Source organism: Callionymus lyra, chromosome 4 (assembly GCF_982586985.1).
Source record: "Callionymus lyra chromosome 4, fCalLyr1.hap1.1, whole genome shotgun sequence".
NCBI classification, from domain to species: Eukaryota; Metazoa; Chordata; class Actinopteri; order Syngnathiformes; family Callionymidae; genus Callionymus; species Callionymus lyra.
The window spans coordinates 24288614-24313925 of NC_141821.1; the positions used below are offsets into that span (position 1 = coordinate 24288614).

General features: G+C 44.0%; 1 protein-coding gene across 1 annotated transcript; it reads left to right on the plus strand.

Moving 5' to 3' along the window:
- The first annotated feature begins 8291 nt into the window (after positions 1–8291).
- On the plus strand, positions 8292–25299 carry lama1 (laminin, alpha 1). Its single transcript, XM_087789272.1, has 64 exons — positions 8292–8361; positions 9169–9339; positions 9500–9612; positions 9688–9739; positions 9808–9998; positions 10102–10281; positions 10344–10433; positions 10499–10616; positions 10690–10868; positions 11822–11915; positions 11978–12135; positions 12206–12346; positions 12418–12576; positions 12652–12753; positions 12813–13027; positions 13094–13205; positions 13293–13403; positions 13638–13765; positions 13830–13916; positions 13979–14190; positions 14444–14550; positions 14625–14805; positions 14875–15011; positions 15076–15309; positions 15373–15516; positions 15625–15795; positions 15932–16117; positions 16205–16332; positions 16561–16690; positions 16759–16899; positions 16968–17086; positions 17190–17279; positions 17360–17553; positions 17622–17764; positions 17841–17936; positions 18005–18116; positions 18179–18335; positions 18459–18669; positions 18763–18879; positions 18944–19107; positions 19171–19309; positions 19384–19486; positions 19558–19665; positions 19727–19903; positions 19963–20117; positions 20190–20333; positions 20995–21128; positions 21205–21355; positions 21425–21549; positions 21666–21816; positions 21900–22044; positions 22330–22471; positions 22552–22666; positions 22735–22887; positions 23054–23205; positions 23268–23456; positions 23522–23705; positions 23773–23879; positions 23942–24131; positions 24204–24353; positions 24424–24577; positions 24647–24780; positions 24855–25068; positions 25145–25299. Exons 1-64 carry the CDS (start codon positions 8292–8294, stop codon positions 25297–25299), a joined length of 9216 nt encoding a protein of 3071 aa, XP_087645398.1.
- Positions 25300–25312: the final 13 nt, after the last annotated feature.

The following is a 25312-nucleotide window of genomic DNA, read 5'->3' on the forward strand; positions in this document are numbered from 1 at the left end:
GAACATAACCTAATAATTCATCTGACCACGGGGCAAAAGTAAAAGTTTATCTGATCTGAACAATGTTCTCTCAGCAGTAGGTAGTAACACAACCACACCAGGAACTTATGACCTTAAAAAAAGGTGTTTTTGTGAAGGGCCTTCAATCAGGTAGCAGTTCCTGAATTGATGCATTGGTTCATGATATTTATGATGTTTGCCAGTCACTGGAACATTCCTTATTTTAACAAAGGTTTTTTCTGTGATCTATCTTTATAGCCTTCTCTGAATATCAACCAACAAAGACAGCATCAGAGAAACAAAAGGTCAAACACTATACCTCCCTTTTTTTAATGTTTTCACCTTCAGCAAATCAGCCACAGCTTTAATCTGTGTGTGTGTGTGAATAACCAGCTGACTTCTAATGAGCCCAACTGGGAGCCCATTGATCCCTGGATCAGAAGCTTTTGTCCTGTCGTTTGTCAATAACATCGATCACAAAGCAAAAATTCCAATAAAATTCACATACCAATTAGACTACTGACTGGATGCTCACTTGCTATGTTTAAAATGAAACCTGATTCCCCGAACATCTTCAAGGTGGTAATTGGTGTTCGCTTTTGTTTTTGTGTGTTTCTTTTCTTTGCGCCTCCCTTCCGTGTCTCACTTGACAGGCTACTATTAGGGTGACTATACTAAACATCCGGAGAAAATGATGAGTAAAAAAAAAAGCATCAAGGAATGTCAAATTATTATTTTTTGATGGTTGGAGATGACGATGATGATGATGAAGAAGAAATGTACCAGATAGATTTAGAGGAAACTCAAAAAGATGATCATGAAAGTATATCATGATGACCAATATATAGACATGGCAAAAGATTGTAAATTGAAAAAATAAAAGAATGGCATGATACAATCAGGCACATCAACCAGAAACAGTAATACACCTAGCTCCATTTGAATTGTGCAGTGGTCAGTACCTGATATAAATGGGATGAGCAGAAATGGCTAATTTAAAGAAGTGTCATTTCTTCTGGAGAACAAGAACTACACATTTGACATTTAATAATTAAACAGTAAGCTAAGCTAAGATCTGTCCCCCTGTACTGAAATACTTCTCCCCCTCTAAGAATGAAGTGAATAACATTATAGTCTACATAATCTAAATTAAAAATCTAAACAAGTTATTTTCTATACTGGGCTAGGAAAATCTGTGTCAACCTCCTTCCATAATGTAGCAGTAAGACATCAATAATGACCAGCACTTGGGCAAACAATGTTCTATTGTTCTGAAGACAGGGCACTAAGTCGTGAGAAATGCTTGGCAGCAAAAAAAATGCAAAGTCACTTCTCTCCCCTTAAATGTTATCACTCTTATCCGCTGAGCAGCCTGAATCATCAAGAGAGAATGGAAGCTGATGTGTCATGTTTCCTTTACATTTTCGTTTCTATTCATTGAAAGAAAAAATATTTTAAAATGTTTTAACTGCAATTAATAATCCTGTAATAGTTTTATTTCTGGAAAAAAGGCATAACTGTCAGACGCTATACAGTAGCAAGTAATATTTTGTTTAAGTGAAATGTAATAGTACGCAAGGACAAATTATTCAATCTTCTGCTTCTGAATCTTAAAAGATTGAGGCTTGACTCCAAAAACAATCTACTTTTAAGATAAAAATAGAACTTGTTCATTTGTATTTAGATCGTGATTGTGCAGGTGACAAAGAAGCAAAGCACCAATTATGGTCCGTTGGGCTGCATGAGGTCTGTAAGTGAAACTATTTTCTGGGATCAAGTGATGGTACAGAGCTCAGCACTGCATTATTAGTGGCTGAGAGGTCATGCCTGAGATCCCCTCCTCTGTTGCTAGAAAGGTTTTCCATCTATCTTTTTGTCCTCAAAAGAGTGTCCTGTGTCCAGATGGACAGCCGAGCCCAGGCCGGAGGAAGTGGCTCTCATGTGTTGCACCATACACTAGTGAAGCGTAGGTTTCGCTTCCCCAACGATTTCCCCAACGATTTGTCCTTTAACCAGCAAACTCTTGCTCAAAGACACATACATAGACTCTGCAGCTGATGTCTTATTAGGAAAAGGTTTTCATGCATGGTTAGAATGAGAGGAAAACACCCAACACGATTGAATTCTGTAAATGACAATTTCGGGGAAATAATTTAAATCGGTTAAGGGAAACATTTGAATGTTAAAATGTCTTGTGAAGGCTGTTAATTACCATTTGCTTCCTACGATGATGACTGTAATGTGAGTGATGAATTAACATCAAGAAACATCCGACGACAGATGAGTGGCGTTCAAGGAATACACGCTCGCTTGGATAAGAGCACGGGGAAACTTCTAAAACCAATCTATCATTTTCAGTCAATCTATACAGACCGTATTAAGTTTAATGGCAAGATGCAGAAAGTCCATCATGGTGGTGTTTTCAAGTTATTACTTTATAAAGTTCTATATTAACTTATCCCCTGTTGAATCTCCGGGAACGAGAGGCTCCTCCTCCAGCAGCGAAGAACGCCCTGTGGGTTATCGGACCCCAGGAAATAGTGAACCAAACACTTAAAGTCAACTAAAAGGTTCAACTAAAATAGAGAAGGATACGGAAGTCACACAACACACGTAACAGAAAACAAACACTTTGCCAAAACGGGGGATCAGGTCAGTGCTTGGGATAACCACACAGCAGAAACCGAAAAGGTAGAAGAAATGATCAAATGAACAACCTGTGACACTGCACACACACAAATAATGGAAAATCAGAATTTAAAAAAACATTGAGACAAACGAACAATGAATCCAAAATACCATCAGCAATCATGTTGTCAAAGCACAGACAATTATCTGCTGCGTCTGATTCTCACCAAATGAAAAACTAAATTGAAAAGGAGAAAATAACAAGAAGAACCGAAACAGCAGCGGTCTCAGTTAGAGGTCCGCCAAATGAAGAAAAAACACTTATTATTGAATTCAATGAATGACTTTATTTAAACATTAACAAAAGTATTTAAACTTACCCAATATGCAGGTGTGTGTAGAACATACTCCTGGCCAGTCAGCCATGTTATAAGTAGTCCAGATCATGTCATCTGTTACTGGATTGCAAATATTTTATATGCCGGCGATTGCAGGTGCGGGTACCAGACATCGCTAGACGACGAGTGAGGACTGGTTGAGAGGATATAGAAGTGTACCGTGTGCTCCCACAGAGGAATAGTGGCATGGTGACGAATATCGGGGGAGATGGAGGGAGATGACCTCCACATTATGTCAAGAGGTATAAAAAGATAGACACTAAACTTTTGAAAATGAACTACTATCGGAAAAATATAAAATATAGAAGGGTATACACACAAGGACATGGGCATGACCTAAATATTGCACATGTACAGTACTTGAAGTGAGTTCCAGTAGTTTTATTTTGCCACTAGTTTGAACATGACTGGAATTTTCATACTGTCCACTCTGCTGTGTGTCAGGTTATATGTACAGTATGTGTGTCTGAGCAGAGAGTGAGCAGGGTTTTCTGCTCTTTTTAAAAGAGTGCTGCACATACATATAGTCCATGGAAGGTTTTTTTTTTAACTCTTTAGAGAGACTTTCTCTCTGACTGTGGTGTCTTTTCATACCAAACAGTAGGTTAGGTAGAACTTTATTTACAAAATTGTTTGTAATGCGCGAGGATGCTCTCTATCAGTCATCTATAGGCCTGGTTGAGAGAGCAATAGTTCAAATCAGCTTCCCTGAGTAGTCTGGTGAAATTGTTACGTTGTTGTGTTGAAATCAGAAGAATTATAATAGCCTTTATTGTGATTGTAACGTATAATGAAATTGAACTGCAGCTCCTTAGCGTGTCAGTACCATGTAAACATGACAGTACAGTGCAAATTAAAGTAAAGTGCTTTGTCATAGCAGGTTCAACTTGAGTTACTGTATTTGCCGCAACAGCTCCTGGAAAGAAGCTGTTCCTGAGTCTGTTAGTGCTTATATTCAGTGACCTGCAGGAGACAGGTTGAAGCCGTGACGGCCGGAATAAGAAGTGTCCCTGGGGATGTTCTGGGTTCTACTGAGCAGCAGGAGTTTTAGATAACCAGCAGTGAGAACAGCTGATGATCTTCTGCTCTCTCCTTACGACCCTCTGCCACCGGTTCACAGTTCTTCTGTGATGTGTGGTGGTGGTAAAGAAGGAAACAGACAAAGTAATATGTTTAAGAGAAAATGCTTCTTTAGTTAAATATGCAAAGTCAGAGAAACAACTTATATGATCAATGACCCAGAGCAACAGCAGAGATCTATCCCAGAGACGTCTTCAAGTGCTGAGGGCAATAGGTTTTTATCAGATCGAGGGCAAATCAAGAACAATCACGGTTACAGGCAACAATGGTCTGACAGGAATGCATTGTCCCTGGAAAAGATGTAGCATTATCTGTGATTTATCTTAGTATGGCATTTATCTCATCGATCCTACCGAATTGAGACACGTGTTTAGTTTTAAAAGGAGTAAAAATTGGGGGAATAGTACTGTGAGACACAATGTCATACAATAAATCTAGAGCTTTGCCGTTTCAGGGTTCTCAGTCGTCATTAAAGCTAGCATGCTGGAAGATCCAGACGGAACTTCTTTCATGTTTAGTTGATCTGTTTGACAAATTTGCATACTGGCGCAGGTCCAGGATGGGGGGAAATCAGTTTAAGATGCAGTTCTTTGATGCAGTTTAAGATGGAAAACGCTATTTCGCCCACTCTAAAGACTGTCCCGGGCCAGGACATGCATGTGGACCTAGCCTACCATCCAATTTTTTCATCAGGATAAATGTGGATGGTCTTATCCACAGTAACGTGACCAAAACATGAACTCATGTAATGCAGTACACTCTCTGTGAATACAGCCGGGTCCTCATGATGGAAGTCTCAAAAGTGGTTTTAAAGTTGGTGAAGGGCTGTCTTAGTTAAGGTCCTCTTAATGGCTTTTATTTGACGTCAGTGGCAGGTGTAAACTGGGGTTTGAAATAGGGAAAGATCATCAGATAGACTAAGTTAGGTTCTGTTTGCATGTTTGATGTTAGTGTAAACATGATCCAAGTGTTTGCCCACCTTGTAGGAAAGTTAACATTTTGGTGAGATTTGGGATTACGGTATTAAGCATTTGCTCTTTTTATGGCCTGTGCTATGATATGAACACTGTTTGGAATTTATATTGATGGAGTGTGGAACTAGAGAGAGTCCTGTGTTTACATTTGCATCTGGTGGAATGTAGACAGTGGTGATTATAGCAGTTGTCAGCTCTCTGAGCAGGAAAAGGGGTCTTCATCTAACTCATGTATTCCAGGTCTGGGGAGCAGTGCTGTTTTTACACCAGCCTTCAATCTGTGCTTGTAACCAGGTTTCCAAAATGCAACAATCCTGAACGAAGAGTTCCTAGCCGGCTGTAGTTCCAAGAATGAAGTTCGTTTTAGACGTTATGAATCTGGTGTTGAAGAGGTAGAGGCTCGGACGCAGAGACTTAAGTGGCTGCTACTTTAGCCTAGCCCTTATCTCAGAGAGTGATGGTTTAATCACAGTCCCTGCAGTCCTAGACTGTAGCTGTCTGTCATATTCACCTCCACATAATCTCGGTGAACAGGAAGTCACGAGAGTAGAGCCCATTATGACATATTAGTAGGCTTCACTTTTCCTCCAGGCTGTTGCTATCACTTCCTGCTTTGTTTATACAATGAGTCCCTTCCGGGATGATGAGGCACGATGACTAATGTCTGACATGTCTGACCGATCACAGCAGAGTAGGTATTGTTAGGGTTCTTTTCAGGAGAGCTCGAGTCAGCATAGCATATTAGCTCAGGGAAGAACTCAAGTGTGTTCGGAAGTTAATGCGCTCTCTTAGGTCGTGAGGTACATATGGTACTGTTGCTAAGAATTCCATTGCCCTAGTCGCATATTTTAGTAATGATGTGCTGATGCTTAAGCTTCATGAAGCAGTCATTATTTTTCAGAGCCCACTAGATGGCAGTCTCTGCACTATTTTGCTTTGAAAAATTGTTATAATGAAACTTCAACATCATGGCGCCACCTACTGACCTCAAAACAACATGACATGCTTCATGAAGCTTTATCAGATCATCACTATATTTAAGTCCACTGAGAAATTAAACAAAAGTTTGGAAAGGAAGTTCACCAATTAGCCAATAGATGTTTTTGTAAATGAGAACTGATCTGTTCTGTTTCAGAAGGATAGAATCACTGTAGCCCTTAAGGGGCAAGTTTGAAGCAACAACACAGGCAGAATCCAAACTTTTCATTTCAAATGTTGACAACAGAAGAAGTTATAATCCGATTGAAGAGGCAAGAAGCAGCCGACAGGAAGTTAACAGCGACACCGAGTGGTGAAGTTGTGAAATTGACACTCACAGTACAGATGAATGTAGAGCTAAGATGGCAAATTGTACTTTTTGTTATTAACAGGACATTATGCATGGATGTGTTTTAAGAGAAAGCTGAACACACCAAAAAAAAGGACACAGAGAAAAGAAAAGACAGAAATAAGGAGAGCAGAACTACTTGATACTTCAGTATCTGAAGGTACTGAGATGATCAAAGTAAATGTATAATGATTAAAAATGTTCACCTAAATGAAAGTACAATGACCATGAGAACACATTTGAAACCAACTGAGAAGAAATGATATGCCTTTGCTCAAACCACTCCACTTGTTCAGGGTTAAGGTAAAACATGAAATACATGTAAGAATAAGAATACAGGAGTAAGGTAGAAATAAATGGTTCCACCTGTAGCTCAAGGTTTAAGTAAGAAAGAAAAGGACCAGACCTGAGAAAGGTTAGATAAGTGAGAAATTATGTCAAGCAATGAAAGAAGCATTGGTGAATAAGCCATGTCTGGCCTTTTTTTTTAAAAATAGATGCATTAACAGCAGTCATCAGTGAAGGTCCAGGAGGTCTTGCAGCAATTTTGTTACAGTTTTGTATAACACAATCAATTGTTATTTCTGTGTAGTTACTTTTCTTCTGAAGCCAAGAACTAATCTTTGATTTTTGATGTAGCAGTTGGAAAAAGGTGTATCTTATTAGACTATTTGTCATGTGCTTATCCTCACTATCTACATTCATACCTCTCTTCTCATTCAACTCGAAATGAAGATTTCAATAAACAATAGGATGTGGATTTAGTGTCATATGCCAAAAGTTACAGTATCTCTGCATATATTTAACCATGAGCCATCTATTTAGCTATTGCATTTATGTATTTAAATAAACACAAAAACTATATTTTTGTGAGAGTAATGAAAACATTATATTAAATTATTGTAAATATTATTATTGTAATTATTGATCCTGAGGGGATCAATAAAGTTCTACCTAACCTAACGTCTTACAATATAAAGACAGTAATAATGTAATGTAATTACTTTGAAATTGAAATTGTATTAGTTATAACAATAATTGTTTACAATTTCTTTTGTATTCAAGATGGGTTTTTTTGCTATTATTTAAGTTTGGTCCCTTATGTAATAGTTTCTAGGAATTTTCTGACTGAATAAATGGTATATACTCAGCAGTTCAGGCTTAGGCTTGGGGATCTAAATGGGGCAACCAAAAAATATATTTATTTATATCTAACGTATATTTTCTTATGAGAAATAAGTAGATGCTACTGCATTACATGATTTAAAAAGACGCTTCTTTTAATTAATCACAGTCCAATTGTATGAGACAGTTTATGAATCAGATCCATGATGATTTATTATTAGTATCAATAGTATTGTGTGGGATCTCAATACTTTAGACAGTTCTAATAAATAAGGCTGATATTTATCCAAATGTGTAGGAAACATCGGGTCATTTCCTGCGATTTGGAGGTAGGGAGTCAGATGGCCCAAAAAGTAGACTTGCTGGATCACTTTAATGCACTATTAAGTTGCTGGTAGCTGTGCTACTGTAGATTCACACAAACACACACACACAGCAGTGTCAGCATCCTAAGGTCAAGTTGCACCTGTGTGCGTCTGCCTGTCAATGTCCATGTTGGTCGTCATGCTTTTCAGAAACAAAATAAAAAATCTCCTGACTCTGAATAAAAAAGTCAGACAACGACCCCCCGTGTGTTCCCTCAGATGGTACAATCCCCCGGGGCCCCCATCCCAGCCACTCACTGAATGAATGGATTGGGGGGAGGGGGACATTCCTCTGGAGCACATTTATTCTGCGACAACTTCAGCCTGATGACAAAACTCAGGAAGCTTATTCACTGAAGTCCTAACACTGGAGATGATGAGGTTATTCTGGAAGATGAGGAAAACAGGGGTGTTGGTGATGATGATGATGATGATGATGGAGCTGACCACAGCACAGCATAGAGGTAAATTTTACTTTTTTGAAACATTCATACTAACTGTTAATAAGATAGTTTGGTCTCATGTTTTTACATTCCACCTTAATGTTCTTTTAAATGTTCCTACTTCTCCAATAATAAGTCTCTTCAACATCGAGCGGCTCAAACTTGGTTCTAAGTTGTTTTTAATCCGATTGTAAACTGTATTTTCTCCAAGGAGTAACTTCTGTGATGCTGATAGTTAGTGTGAGAAAGTTCATGTTTGAGCTTCAGGACGTTGTGACCTTCAGATGAAGGCAGCAGAAGCATTTCTGTCTCCATTTGTCTCCAGGTGTCCCGGAAGATTAAAGAGAATCTATTTAGGTTTATTTCGCTTTTTTAACTGAATTAATATAAAATAATTACATTGCCTTTCAGAGGCGTCAGCAGATTGTTGGCGTGATGAAATTTGGTGAAAGGAGGTGAGAGTAGACGAGGGTGTGGGGCAGCAGGGGTCCGGAGTCTGTGGCCTTGAGCTGTAAATTGTCTTCACCCATGATTGTGACTGTGTGATAATTAGGTCAACAATGACACAGTCTGCGGATCTACCTCCACACTCAACCCCCACTTGTAAACGTGTGTCTGGATGTTTGTGTGTGTGTGAGAGACAGAGACCACCCAAATTCTTTCACACCACTTCACCTGGCCACACAAAACAGTCATTTAATTTGTGTTTGCAGGCCACTGTGAGCCGATCAATGGAAGTTTCTGATAATATTATCAATGACTGTGATAATGATGACGGTGAGAGCGAGGAGTTACTAGCTTGGGAATGAACAATCGTGTCGTCTGCAGGTCTGTTTCCTGCCATCTTTAATTTGGCGACCACCGCTGACATCAGCAGCAATGCCACATGTGGAGATCCACAACCAGAGGTTTACTGCAAGCTGGTGGAACACGTTCCCGGACGACTCATCAAGAACCCTCACTGTCCCAAATGTGATGGCAACTCTGTCCTGATGAAAGGTCTGGTTATCAATCATCTCTGTAATGACATCGTTGCAATCTAATCATGCAGTAGGGGGCGCTATGTGACAAACCCTACATCTAAATACCTCATGATAGGACAGAGCAGCAGAATAAAAAGGTTATTTGAGGAATTAGTCTTAAAGTCTTTTTTTTCCAGAACGCCATCCAATCACAAATGCCATTGATGGAACTAATCGTTGGTGGCAGAGCCCGAGTATCAAGAACGGGCGACAGTTTCACTCGGTCACCATCACACTGGACCTCAAACAGGTGACACACTGACACACTTGCACAATGGAGACACATGCCCTCACACTTGTCATCTGTGATTCCTGTGTGAACTAGATCTTCCAGGTAGCTTACATCATCATCAAAGCTGCCAATTCTCCTCGACCAGGTAAGATCCACCTCCTGCTCTACGAGGCTCCTTCAGTCTCATGATTCCATCTCTGATGTGACCTTCAGGGAACTGGATCCTAGAACGATCTACAGACGGTGTGAACTTCTACCCCTGGCAGTTTTATGCCCTGAGCAACTCTGAGTGTCTTTCCCGTTACAACATGACACCTAGACTAGGGCCCCCAACTTACAAGAGTGACACTGAGGTGATCTGCACCTCATACTACTCGAGACTGAACCCTCTGGAGCACGGAGAGGTGAGTCCAGCAGTCAAGTTCTGTGGTTGGCTACATATTCAACTGTTGTGACTTTGTCTCAGGTCATGTTAGTGCTCAAACAAACTGTTTCTGTCTTTGGTAGATTCACACTTCGCTCATTAATGGTAGACCTGGTGCTGACGACCTGACCTCAGACCTCCTGGACTTTGGCTCAGCTCGATACATCAGATTACAACTGCAGCGCATCAGAACCCTCAACGCGGACCTGATGACTCTGAGCGTCAACGACCCGCGTGATGTTGATCCCATCGTGACCAGACGGGTAAGAACGACACCAATGAGCTTATTCAAGTGGACATCTTGGCTAATTCTGTCTCTGTTTAGTACTACTACTCTATAAAAGATATATCGGTCGGAGGGATGTGCATTTGTTACGGTCATGCTCAGAGTTGCCCCTTGGACCTGGTTACCAAGGTAATGTACGGTGCACAATCTAAAAAGAATTGAAGTGTGGAGGCCCTAACATGTGATCTTTGTAGAAGCTGCAATGTGTTTGTGAGCACAACACATGTGGGGAGAGCTGTAACCGGTGTTGTCCTGGTTACAATCAGCTGCCATGGCAACCAGGAACCATCTCAGAAGGAAACACCTGTGAAAGTACGGGCTAAAGGTCATTGACCGAAAGTGTGAATGAAGCTATTTCAACTATTTGTCTTTCTCTCCGCATCAGAGTGTAACTGCCACAACAAAACACCAGACTGCGTCTACAACCAAACAGTGGCAGATCTCGGTCTGAGTATCAACATTCATTCTGTTTACCTGGGCGGCGGCGTCTGCGTGAACTGTCAACAAAAAACAGCAGGGATCAACTGTGAGACCTGTGTCGATGGATTCTTCCGACCAGCACAGGTACGGTTACAACTCTTTTCATTCGTCATGAAAATCCATTTATTAGTTCCAATGTCTGAATTGTACCACAGAGAACACTTGTGTGGCTTCCATCAGGGACGACTTTATCCCGAGGAAAATGTGCAATAAAAGGAATACAAAGATTGAACAAATAATAAAATAACAATGAGTAACAGAAAGTAAGCACGAACTGTTAAAAACTGTTAAAATATTTCAGATCACTTTCGTAACTTCACTTATAGAGGGCTGAAAAACTGCAGGCACATCAAACAAAACAAATCAAAACAAAGAGTCTGGTGTTAATGTTGTGGAATTTGAAGGACCATGGCCAGACAAACAGATGACTCTGTTTCATGTCCTTATCTTGATACGAGACCACAGAGTAATGCACTTTGCAAAACCTTTTCAACAAGTGATCTGGTTTCTCATCTGTTCACACGTGATTATTTTTCTTGGTAGTAGGAACCGTGCAGACACAACAAAAGAAGCAGCAATAATGATAAGCCAGCATGCCATGATCAGTCACACTGACATTTGACTTTTGAAGTCCAACACTAGCGCTTATCTCTCCTGCATGGATGCTGCATGGTTATCAGTACAACCTTCTCCTGCAGGGATTTCCACAGAGCAAGCCCAGCTGTCAGGTTTGGGAACAACTCAGCTATCAAGCAGGACGATGTTTTGTATTCAAGTCAGACAACAAGTCTCCAACAATCTTCTTTCCCGCTTTTGTCTCCAATTTATTTGTCCACTGGGTTTTATATTTCTATTATAAATATATTTATTATTCATTCATTATCTGCCACTTATGCACTTACAAGGCGAGAGGCGTGAACACCCACACAAAGACATACAACCATTCACACATTCACAGAGTTACCCATCAATCTGGAAGTGAATCTGAACCTTTATGATGTGAGGATGGACTTGACCGAGTTTGTGTGTTTCCTCAGGTGTCTCCTTATTCAGACTTTCCGTGTGTGGAGTGTAACTGTGATCTCAGAGGATCTGTGTCTCCAGTTTGCAGTAAAGATGATTCACAACCAGGTATTGATTGAAGGATTTTGTATTTTCTGAAAAGGATTGAAAATAATGTCCGTGTCACACAGGTCTTGCCGCTGGTCAGTGTGTGTGTAGGACGGGGTTCGCTGGTCTCAAGTGTGACCGCTGTGACTTCGGATACAGAGACTTTCCTGACTGTGTTCAGTGTGAGTGTGAGCTGGCCGGCAGCATCAACACGGATCCATGCAGTGAATGCATCTGCAAGGTAAACCTCTCGACTGCTTCAAGTGTCTCTCACTTCATCCGTGTGAGCTTGAATGTGCTCTCTTCACCAGGACAATGTGATGGGCGCGTACTGTGACATCTGCAAACCAGGCTTCTACAACCTGCAAGCGAGTCACCCTGCAGGCTGCACTCACTGCTTCTGCTTCGGTGTGTCTGACGTGTGCGAGAGCTCCAGCTGGTCCATGACTCAGGTGACACGCAAACACAAGCAGATTCTATGTTTTTATGCAATAGTTTATTAAAAATATTTGTCTCTGTGAAGTTGGTCCACGCAAATGCTTCGCTGCAACCAGCTTACTCATCTGAGCGGGACCTGAACCTCCTCCATAATGAGCTCACGGATACCTTCAGCAGTTCTTCCAGATTTGAGCACCAGGACGTGCTACGATGGATGGCTCCTAAAAGCTTTCTAGGAAACAAGGTGTTTCTATCGGCCAGATGACCAACCACGTTTAGCTTCTGTAGTTTAATGAAATTTCTGTCTCCCTGTGTTCAGCTTATCTCCTATGGAGGTTTCCTGAATTGGTCATTGGTGTACGACACCGAGCTGGGCAATGTAGACAAGACGCTTCTCGGAGACACAGACCTGATCATAGAGGTGACTTGAAGTTATTTTGTTACAGCTTAACAAATGGCTGATCTGTCGACCGTTTCCAGGGCAACAGCCAAAGAGCTCTTGTGTCATCTGCTGGAGCTGTCCGCCTAGCTCCACTGGCAGAACAAGCCTTTTCCGTCACATGGGTGCCGCATAACTTTGTTGATGAACAAACGAGAGTGAAACTGAGCCGCGACGATCTACTGATGTTGCTGGTTGATGTGACATCTGTAGAGATCCGGCTTCACCTGAACTCCTCTGTAGAGGATCAGATACGGTGAGAACAATAATGCGAACAATATGGTGGCTCGACCGGCACTGACTCTCTTTGTCTTTTCCACAGACTCAGTTCAGTCTCTCTGGATACAGCGGCTTCTGGATTTTCATCTGAGGTCCTTGCAGCTGCCGTGGAAAGATGTGAATGCCCACCGGGTTACAGTGGCACATCTTGTGAGGTAGCAGGATCCTACCATGGTTTTACTTTTCTGACCAGCCAATCCTCTTAAGACTAATCCACACGTCGGCACCTCTTTTTGTTTCAGACTTGTCTTTCAGGCTTTTACCGCGTAGGAGGAGTTTTATTTGGAGGGAACTGTCTTCAGTGTGAATGTAACGACCACGCCACCCAGTGTGACACTAATGGAGTTTGTTTGGTAGGTAGAATGATGTGAAATGATCCAAACTTTGCCATTTTGAAGGTCAAGTGTTGACGCTTTTTCTTAAGCCTGGTTCCATCCAAATCTGTGGTGAAAGAAAAACATTTTAACTGACCTTGAAAGTAGGACTTAGAGCCTCCTGGACATGCTGGAGAAACTGTTTCCTGGATTATGTTTCTGGGGTTTTGATTATTCTTATACTCTTATACTTGACTTGACTTCTGCTTTAAGGACTGTTCACACAACACCACGGGTGCACACTGTGACCAGTGCTCACCTGGTTACTATGGCGATGCCACCGACGGATCACCTGATGCCTGCCAGCGTTGCCCATGTCCTTTGACCATGGCTTCGAACAGGTTTGTGACTCTTGTGAACAAAAATCATTGTAAATCATGAGTCAGATCCTTATGGTTTGTTTAGTTTCAGCCCCACCTGCATGTTGGCAGAGTCTGGTCAAGTCTTGTGCGACAAGTGCCAAGAGGGTTACACCGGCAACAACTGTGAAAGGTGAGAGGGATTGGCGACAAGGAGTTGTGGGCTTTGCTTAATTCCCCGCTGTTTTTTTTTAGATGCTCCAACGGTTACTACGGCAGTCCAGGGGTGGAAGGAGGCTCCTGTGTCCGATGTGAATGTAGCGGGAACGTGAATGTGGACGAGGACGGACACTGTGATGACATCACTGGAGAATGTCTGCTGTGTCATGGCAACACTGCTGGTTCACACTGTGAGGGCTGTGAAGCTGGTTACTATGGTGACGCAGTGTATGCCAAGAACTGCACTGGTAAGACACACGTACCTACACGCTCAAAGGAATGTTTATCCGGATTATGTCATGCCCTATGTCATATGATTGGCTCAGGGTTCACAGTGACAATTAAAAACAAGCATTGTTTTCACAAGATTGCTTGTACAATATTCTATATCAAGATTCAAATAAAAGTCTCTTAGGACCTTGTTCTGAGAGTGAGAGACGACAAGTGCTGTCACTAGAACCCTAAACGTTTGAGTCACTCTTATGTCACTCTTCTCCACAGAGTGTTACTGTTCAGAGGTGGGCTCGATCTCCAGACAGTGTGATGTCAGTTCAGGCCAGTGCTTGTGTCATGAACATGTAACAGGACGTACCTGTAACCACTGCGAGGTAAGTTCATCTGACCTGGTCCAGACCTGCTGTAGCTCGTACAACTCACCGCAGAGCATCTTCCTCTTGCACAGGCTGGCTTCTTCGGACTACACAGCAAAGGACACTGTCTGGCCTGTGACTGCCACCAGGCTGGTTCATTATCTGGATTGTGCGACAATGACGGGCGCTGTGAGTGTAAGCAGGGTATCGATGGGGACAAGTGTGACCGCTGCGGGCGTGGCTACCACAGCTTCCACGCCGGCATCTGCACAGGTAGGCAACACATTGTCAACTCATTCTGTCCTCTCGATGAGTTTCGCTCAGACGGCGTCTTTTTTCCAGCATGCAACTGTGAGCACACAAGAGGAAATTGCCACCCTCAGACTGGAGAGTGTATTTGCCCCGCTCACACCGAGGGCCCCACCTGTGACACATGTGAGAAAAATCATTGGGGTCACGACCCAGTCAGAGGCTGCAAGGTAGGCCAGCAATCGCTACCTTTCGCTCACTCCGTTGTTCACCGTCTGTCTTGTGTTGTCTCAGCCGTGCAGCTGCAGTGAAGAAGGAAGCTCTGCTCACCAATGTAACCTGTCAGACGGCCAGTGTCAATGCAGAGAAGGATTCACCGGGCGCCACTGTGATCAATGTGCTACTGGGTACTATGGTTACCCATCATGCAAAGTGTGTGATTGTGATGTAGCAGGAACATTGTCTTCTTTCTGCAACTCCACACTTGGAAAGTGTGACTGTCTTGAAACTGGAGAGTGTGTGTGCAAGGTAAGAAGGTTCAATTACATTTAAACGAGATTTGAATCAAATTCTTGTGCCTTTCATTTCCAGGAGAGTGTATCGGGTCGTCACTGTGAGGAGTGTATTGATGGTTCATTTGGGCTGTCGGATGAGAATCCATCTGGCTGCTCTCAGTGTTTCTGTTCTGGAGTCAGTGATGAGTGTGACGAACATGGCGGCCTTGTCAGAGCTAAGGTCAGTGCTTGGTTTGAGGTGGAACAACTTAATGTTACTCAATTAACTCAAGGTTTGTGTCACAGAACTGTTGCTGTGATTTATTCGTGTGATTTCTTGTCTTCACAGATTCATCCAAATCATCCTCACATCTCACTGGTCCAGCAGTCCAACCTGCAGGACGTCGTCTCCGGTGTCTACAAGCAGTGGGACTCTGTACTGCTTGACACCCGACAGGTGAACACAAGCATCCATGGCCCCCTCTACTGGAGACTGCCTCGCACTTTTGAAGGCAACCAGGTAAATTTGAGTCAAAACAGAGTCAGTGTGCATCCGACTGTCTGCTTTATCCATATTTGTGCTCAACTCTATATCTTGATTGATGAATTAGCCATTGTTGATCCATTTTTTTTGTTATGGTATCCACCCCCAACAGCTGCTGTCATATGGCGGTCTACTGTCATACGACGCTTTGTTCTATGCGGAGGATGGTTCAGGACTGACCAATCAAGAGCCTCAAGTTATGATTAAGGGTGGGACTTTAAGAAAGTTGGTTATATACACAGATGTGGTCGCCCCTGAAAATGGGATCAAGACTCAGCATAACATCAGGATGACAGAGGTAACGCATATCTATCTGCCTAGCTACCTAGATTACTAGTTACATTAGAACATGATGAATTTTGACCTGTGTGTTTGTGTGTCGCAGCATACCTGGAAGTACTTCAACTCTGTTTTAGAGAAGCCAGTGAGCCACAAAGACTTCATGTCTGTCCTTGGTAACATCCAGTATGTTATCATCAAGGCTTCCTATGGAACTCGACTTCAGCAAAGCAGGTAGAAACACAATTCAAACACCCATATTAAAACGCACGCACACACATTCAGAAAATGCACACATGTACATACACACACATTCAGACACACACTGGGACTGCAGTGATCGGAAGAGCAAATACACACAATAGGCGTCTGAAAACACTACACAACACATACAAGGTAGACAGGGTGAAATCACCTCTAAATTGTGCAGTCAATAAACAAAATTGCCAATTTTGAAAAAAGGATTTCCAACATCACTTGGGAGACCGCAGTGGAACATGAAGAAGTGAAGGGGTCAGAGGTCAGCCCAGGAGCTGCCAGACTGCTGGAGGCATGCGCGTGTCCACATGGTTACGCCGGACTCTCGTGTCAGGTACTCAAGCAGCCGGGGGGAGAATCTTTGGTACATGCAAAGATGGTTACATCTGTTTGTGTATGTAGGAGTGTGCACCTGGTTACTTCAGACAGCCGCAGTCCGAGCTGGCGCCTCACATTCAGAGGTCACTGTTTGTGCGTCCGTGTGTTCCCTGTCGATGCAACAACCACAGTCGGAGCTGCTGCGTGGAGACGGGGGCGTGTGAGGTACACATCCATCAACAACGCTGTTCTCAGCTGCAGTGCCAAAAACAACAGGTTACTTGTTTGTGCAGAGGTGTAAACATCACACCAGTGGAAGCAGCTGTGAGTTGTGCGTCGATGGCTATTATGGGACCGTTCAAGGTGCCGTCACCGACTGTTCTCCCTGCCGCTGCCCCCTGCTGGACAACAGGTGATTAAGCATTTTTATTGTTTGTAACTTTTATGAATAAATATAGTTTGACACCTTTTGTGTGTGTGTGTGTGTGTGTGTGTGTGTGTGGCTGGACCCATAGCTTCAGCCCCACCTGTGTGACTGAAGGAGCTCCTGGTGATTTCCAGTGCACGGCCTGTCAAGTGGGATACGAAGGCCGATACTGTGAACGGTGAGAGATGTGAATGAAAAAATGGTTTCTGTTAATCCTCCAGAGCAGCAGGATATGAACAGAAGACTTTGCTCTTCCAGGTGTTCTGCTGGTTACTTCGGCGACCCGTCCAAGCAGGGCGGAGTGTGTACATCCTGCAGCTGCAGCCCGTCGGGATCTCTGCACTCTCTGTGCGACATCTTGACCGGACAGTGCGAGTGTAAACCGGGAGTCACGGGGCGACACTGTGACGAATGTGACAGTCGACACGTCTTAGAAGGAGAAGACTGTGTGTGTGAGTGCTACACACATCACAACACAAACACACCTGTTGTCCTTTTCTCACATGTACTCGTCTTCCAGCGTGTGATGACGAGTGTACCGGAGTCCTGCTGAACAGTCTAGAAGATTTGGAACAGGACCGTCTATCAGCCCACGCTGGTCGTATTATATTGGCGCCGTATCATCAATTAATTCGGTTGGAAAACCGGACAAGAGACATTCAGGTTCTCCTTCAATGACTGAGCATTACCTCCATGATTTGTGATACCAGGTTGACCCATGTGTTGTGTGTGTGTACAGCTGTCATCGGGGAACCGCTCGGTTGCCCTCCAGCTGTCCCGGGACGAGGAAGTTGTTGATCAACTGGCCTTTCACCTGCAAGCATTGGTGGACCAGGTACCCGACATGACATGAACGCGTCGTTACACAATCTAGCTACAGTACTAAGACCTTGGCCCTCTCAGGTGACACGTCTAAGCAGCGGTGTGGACTCGGCGAGCAGGACGGTGAATAGCAGCATATGGCGGGGAACTCAGCTGTGTGACAGCATCAAACACTTGGACGACAACGCCCAGCGTAAGTCCGCTTAAGATCACCCGAACAATACCTTATATCAACATGTTCTCAAAAATCTTCAGTGCTTGCGGCAGAAGCGCTTCATATGAACCAGACTAGCGAAGATGAATTCGATCTGGCCAATCAGGCCCTGCTACTGGAAGAGGTGGATTCCATGTTGGACATGATGAACGGAATCGACCTCACAAGCGCAAACATCAGTGCTAACGACGAGCTGAGGTGTGTATATTACTCTATGAGAGAGACGTTTGTCTACATAGGTAGTGTGTGTGTAGAGTCTGTTGATAAATCGCAGGTTTTGAATCCAAAAGCACAAACTGTAATCCGTCTTTGTGTCCACAGCCTCTCCACGTCTGTCCTGCTGAGAGTGCAACAGGTCATGGCGTCCAGAGGACGGTCATCGCAGCAGAGCCTTCACTCGGCTTCCTCCGTCGTCAACCTTCACATGGAAAAACTGCAAGACATGAACACACACCTGCGGGATGTTGAGCTGCAGAACACACTCACACAGGCTCTGCTCAAGGCCATGTTTAAAGGCATCAGCCAATACCAGGTGTGTGCACACACGCAAGAATACACATACATGCACACTTGCATGCACAAAAACACAATGCTAGTAGTAACTTCCTCTCTGTGCACTTGTCAGCCACTCCAGCAGCGGGTCAGAAGTGCGAGTGATGCTGTGGATGGTGTGATGGATGAAAGTCAACTTCTGCTCACAGACACCATTGAGTCGTCTGAAGATTTGAACAACAGTAGCTCGGTAAGAAAAACGGTGTTTGTGGCTGTGTTTGGATCTGTGTGTGAATGTGTGTGTTTGTGTGCAGCACCTGGATATGCTGTCTGGTGAACTGGACCAGTACATACCACTGTTGAGGCAGAAGGTGGATCATCTTGTAGTGGGTTTAAAAAGGACTGATGCTCTGGAGAGGATTTACCTGGCGGAGAACTTTGCCCTCCTGCTTCAAAGCCACGCCCACTCTGCTCACAGGTGTGTATTAACTTGTGTACATGATTGTTGTGGGGATTAAAACATGTGTGGTTTTCTTCGCAGCTCTCTGTCATCAGTTTGGAACATTTCTCGGAACGCTAGCTTGTTCGGCCGCGGGGGTTCTGATGTCAAGGACGTTGTCGACCAGGCCAAGGAATTTGCCGTCATCGCCGAAAACTCTGCCGAAGCTGCTCACCGTGGGGTGCGTGCTGGTCTTGTGATGGTCTGTAGTGTTTGATCTATGTGTTCATTCATGATTATTATTTTGTGTTTTAGGTTGTCCAAACACACCATCCTCTCGCAGAGAGGGGTGGAACTACATTCAACGATAGCACTGTCTTGTTAGATAAAAGTTTCCATCTCAACAAAACATTGTCAGGTGAGTGTGTTTGTGCACATGTGCATTTGTGTCTGGGACTGTTAGCTGCCAACCTCTACATTGTCCTCCAGACTTGCAGCTCAGTGTCTCCACACTGTCCAGCAGACTGTGGTCTCTCAGCGACCGTGTCTCAAACACCAGTCTGCTCCTCAACCAGTCCCTCCAGGACATGTCAACCAGTAAGTTGTAACAAATGTTTTCCCTTTGACACCAATTTCTCATTCAAAAATGTTTCTCCAGGTACTCTAGTGGAGAAGACAGAGTTCAGAGTCGCAGCTGCTCACTCCAGTCTGCAGATGGCTCTGGAGCGAATCAGCACATTACAACAACATTTAGAAGATTCTTCAGTCGTGGTGAGAAACACAAACACATCTGTCGACGAGACCAAAGTGCTGATGAGCCAAACACACACAACAGGTAAAAGAGAAGATTTTAAAAATTCAGCTGAACTTCAATTTAAATGGATGTTTGCTCAGCCGATCAGGTGCAGCAGAAGCTGGAGGAGGCGGAGCTCCGTACAGTTAGTCTGGTGGGAAGGATCAAGCCACTGAGCATTCTCGGGGAAACTCTCGGCAGGAACCTGTCCGACATCCGGGAGCTGATCGATCAGGCGCGAAGACAAGCTGCCTCTGTAATGTCCAACATTCACACACACAGACAGAGACAAAGACATACACAGTGGTAATACTGAGTCTCTCATCAGATTAAGGTGGCCGTGCAAGTGGACAGAAACTGCGTGAGAACCTACAAACCTCAGATCGAGTCCAGTAACTTCAACACTCTGATGTTAACACTGAAGACCTCCAGTCCAGACAACCTGCTCTTCTACCTGGGGAGCAAGACCAAGGTACACTATCAAGTATGGCCTGTGGCTGTGTAACAAATGTGACGCACACCTTGCATTGTGTCTGTGAAATCCTTCTGAAATAATTATATTTTAGACAACATTCAAATTCGTGGTGTCATGTTGTTTAGAGGTCAGTAGGTGGCGCCATAAGTTTAAAAATGATGTAATGTTTTATTAGAACAGTTCAAGGACAGCAAATCAAGGAAAATAGTGCAGAGACCGCCATCTAGTGGACTCTGGAAATAATGACACTGCTTCATGAAGCTTCATCAGAACATCACTAGTCTCTAGCAGCTGAATCTTTTCTAAATGAGAAATAATGTGAATTGACCATATCATGATGTAATTACTTATCACACTGTTAGGAGTCATCCATTTCTAATTTATATTTAAAATGTTTTACTTTCTTCATGAGAAATCTGGCCATCATCAAATATAGATATTGTATTGTTTTGTGATACTTTCATAGAGCATTAAATGATAATAAAAAATGTTTTATTATAATAATAATTATTGTTATCATTATAGATTTAACCTTTTTCAGTCAAACTCAGAAACTGTGTGTGTGCATGAGTGGGTTGCAGTAATATTGTATCTGTTGTGACCCTCATAACCAGGTTTGATGTGTAATGTGTGACGTTGAAATGGGATTTCGATCTAGGTGGACTTCATGGCTGTGGAGATGCGTGGCGGGAGAGTCGCTCTGGTGTGGGATGTGGGTTCCGGCAGCAAAAGACTGGAGTTTCCTGGACTGGACATCACCAACAATAGATGGACTAGAATCAATGCCACGAGGTAAGGAGTCAAAAAATGAAACATCCCAGTTCACTTGTAATGAAGATAATGATGATGATGATGATTATGTTGGCAGGTTCGGTGCGCTTGGATCCCTGTCAGTCTACCAGCCGGACTCACCAGAATCTCCCCAGACAGTCAAAGCTACGTCTCCAGGACCCGACAGAGTTCTGGACATTGACAACAGCAGCCTTGTTTCCATCGGAGGACTGACCTCTCAGCTGCAGGTGAACGTGAGAGAGTTTGGTTTTTCAAAGATCAATAAATGTTAACTTAGTGTGTATTTGTGCGATTAGAGGCCAGCAGGGCTGCATGCTGTCACCTTTAAGGGCTGTCTGAGTGAAGTTCTACTCAATGAGAAAAACGTTGGACTTTGGAACTACAAGGACAGAGAAGGAGAATGTGGAGGCTGCTTTAGCAGGTACAGTCGTGAGCATGACAGTTTAAAATGTCAGGGTTTTGTGGTTCACTCTCAACCACCGAGGAAAACCCAGGTCGGCAAGCCCTCATGTCTTTGTTTTCATTTGTGTGTCACAGTCCTCAAGGAGAAGAAACTGCATTCAACTTTGATGGTTCAGGATTTTCTTTGGTCCGGAAACCTCTTCGATCAACATCGACATCCATTGTGCTGTTGTTTAAAACACTGTCTCCTGGTGGATTGCTGCTGTACCTCGCATCCAACAACACTGTAAGAACCATTTACTTTCAACTTAGACAACAGTTTACAACAGTTTTCAAGAAATGAAATGTCATATTTTCCATTGATCACAGCGAGACTACTTGTCTATCGAGCTGGTGTACGGTTCTGTGCGCTTGACCTTCGACTTGGGATCTGGGCCTCTGGTTCTGACCTCCAACAAGAAGTACAACACTGGTGTTTGGCACAAAATAACACTGCAGAGGAGCAAACGAAAAGGTGCTGGAGTTTATTACAGAACACTGTTCTCTTTTATTTCCTTGTCCCTGTTTCCTTCTCTCTCCATCCCTGTGTCTCTCCACTATCTGGTCGTTCTTGATATTTCTCTGTTAAAAAGAGCGTTTTCCTCGCCACTGTTGCTCTTTGTGTTTCAATGTCTTGTGTTTTTCTTTTCTACTATATAGTGTTGTTTAATCTGAAACTGTCTTGTGATAACTTTGTTATCATTTGAAACTCTCTATGAAATTGAATCCAACTTGAATTTGTGTTGACTCGCTCTTCCAGGTTACCTGTCAATCATGGCAGCCGATCAGTCATCAGAGAAAGAGGTGCTTGAAGCAGAATCTCCAGGAACATCCTCTGACCTGAACCGTTCTGATCGAGACCCTATATACATCGGTGGTCTCCCAGCCAACAGACCCATCAGGTGAGCTTGAAGAGTGTTGCGTTCAAACCAAGACACCAAGAAGGATTATTTTTGACTGACAGTTTTTATTCTGCCTGCAGGCGACAAGTTATCTCAAGGTCATATATTGGATGCATCAAGAATGTGGAGATAGCTCGGTCCAACTTTGACCTCTTGAAAGACTCCTATGGTGTCAGAAAGGGCTGCGTGCTTGAGGTGAGCTACTGTGCACAACAAATCACTTACTTTTGGAAGATCTGTAACCCAAAGCATCCTCTTGCCAGGCGGTGAGGAGCATATCTGTGTTCAAAGGAGGTTATGTCCAGACAGCACTTCGTCCTGTCGGTCCAGAGATGGAGCTTCTGTTCTCCTTCTCCTCCAAAAACCAGTCAGGAATCATGCTGGCCGCCTTCAGTGAAGTCCATAATGCCAAACAGGTTTGTGCCTGTGTGTATTCGTGTGTGTGTGTGTGTGTGTGTGTGTGTGTGTGATAGTGTTTACGAGTGTACCTTCTTTTTGTGTGTGTGAATGTGGATGTGTGTGAGTGTGCACGCTTGTGTTGGGGGTTTCTTTGTAAACGCTGGTGGTTTTGGTTCTGTGCAGCATTTTCTGTCCATCTCTCTGGTCTCTGGATCTCTGGAGGCCCAGATCGGGGAAGTGGGACGCTCGACTCGTCACAATGTCAGAGTGATTCTAAACAACGGGTCATGTGCTGATGGCCAAAAACACTCTGTGATCATCAAAATCCACAAAAAGTAGGTGTCGGAAATCTCCTCCGAGTGTGTGTTCTCCTACTTAACTTTTCTGTCCAACTCAGGTCTTTGACCGTGCATGTAGACGAGGGACACATCCAGTCTTTGGCCCTTCCTCCAGGACTCCCTCATTTCTCTCCATCAACACTCTTTATCGGTGGGCTGCCGGCAGGAGACTCTCGTCTCCCAGTTGAGTTGCAGAAAATATCAAGGACATTCATAGGTTGCATCCAACATGTGGCCATGAACGGACAGTAAGTTTGGGACTCAAATATAATCCAGTCTGTCCTTCTCGTCTTACGTTGTATGGAACCCACAGGCTTCTGGACCTGTCTGAGGCTGTTCGGTACGAAGGTGTGGAGATGGACAAATGTCTTCTAGAGGAACAGGACAGGGACTCAGTACTTCCTGAGGACCAGCACATAGAACCTACTGCTGACTCCGCGGCTTTGTCTGCGGCTCCTCCCACTCTTCGGCGCTTACCCACCCCTAGACGCCTGACTGTGAGTGACGCATACTCTTGAGCCACTTTTGTCATTGCTTGTCCTCAATCATGTGTTATCACACTAGTGTGGCCCGGACGGAGAGCCGACTGTCCTCCAATCAGCAGCGTTCTTTGGCTCATCCAAACACAGTCACATGACGTTCATCATCAGGCCCAGCCTGGTGCGGAAGAGGTGAGTGACGATTGTTTCAGTCTCACAGCCTTTGACTAAAGCTAAAAATACGTGTCTCCCAGTGTGTCTCTGCAGGTGTCCATCAGAACACTGTCCAAGGATGGTCTTGTGCTGCTGCTCTCTGACGCAAACCACATGGACCACTTCCTTCTGAATCTGAAGGCAGGAAACCTGCTGGTTTCAGTGGACTTGGGCAGAGGTCCCACCGCAGTGACCTCACCCGTTCAGGTTAACGACGGACACTGGCACAACGTGAGTTAACATCCAAGTTTAAGGACGTAGGTGGTTCATCGATCAATGACCCTCTGCCTTTGTGTTTGTCAGGTGAAAGCAGAGCTGAGCGGACGATCACTTTCCTTGTCTGTTGATGGTTCAGATCCAACAACAGCCTCTCTGAAAGGAAACCAACTAGATGTTGAGAGCAAGTTGTACCTGGGAGGAATTCCACCGACACACACCAGCAAGAGAATCGATGTACAGACACACAGAGACAAACACAGAAACAGAAGGATGTGAAACGTGAAACTCACTGTTTGTTTCACAGGTGAGCAGCAGCTTTCCCGGGTGTATCCAGTCCGTCCGGCTGAACGGCGCCAGTCTGGATTTGTCCAGACCAGCATCACAACATGACATCACTTCCTGTTTCACCCTTGTGCAAACTGGAAGTTATTTCAATGGCAGTGGATTTGCCGCCCTCAGTGAGTGACAAACGATCACCTGTAAAAATCCATCCTGTGGCAGCTCCTTAACTTCTCCTATGTTTTCAGTGAGGGATGGGTTCAAGGTGGGCTCGGACATGACCATGTCTCTGGACTTCAGAACCAGCAGACCAGTGGGAACGTTGGTGGGAATCAGCAGTGCGAAAGTCGACGCTGTTGGGCTTGAGATGATCGATGGACAGGTGTGTGTCAAATGATCATCATGTGTCTTTTATCCGACCGATTCTTCCGCCTCACTAACTTTTCTTGTCCTCAGGTTGTGTTCAACGTAAATAATGGCGCGGGAAGAGTTTCTCTGCGTTCTGTTGGACAGATGCTCTGTGATGGCCTCTGGCACCACCTGCTGGCCAGAAAAACCAAACACGCTTTCACACTTGAAGTAGATGGACAGACGTATACTGTCCCCAACCCATACCCACAATCCACCTCAGCCGAAACTAACAACCCTGTCTTTCTGGGAGGGTTTCCAGGTGAGAAAGCGTCCTTAACATTAACTGATGATGAAGGCAGCGCAGTGCTTAACATTTCTGTGTGTCTATCCATCAGACGGTGTCAAGCAGAATTGCCTGTCAACGCGGTCCAGATTCAAAGGTTGTCTCAGGAACATCCAGCTCATCAAACCTCATCTAAGCACAATTCTGGACCTTTCCTCTGCTCACCATCAACTAGGGGTGGTTGCTAACTCGTGTCCTGCTGCCTGATGATGAACAAAAA

Bases quoted from the DNA above. Each gene is read 5' to 3' on its own strand.
- lama1 (XM_087789272.1), top strand. From the start codon at position 8,292: ATGAGGAAAACAGGGGTGTTGGTGATGATGATGATGATGATGATGGAG. The intron at 17,554-17,621 runs GTGAGTGCTACA...CTCGTCTTCCAG, and splicing joins AGAAGGAGAAGACTGTGTGT to CGTGTGATGACGAGTGTACC. The intron at 18,336-18,458 runs GTGTGTATATTA...TTGTGTCCACAG, and splicing joins AGTGCTAACGACGAGCTGAG to CCTCTCCACGTCTGTCCTGC.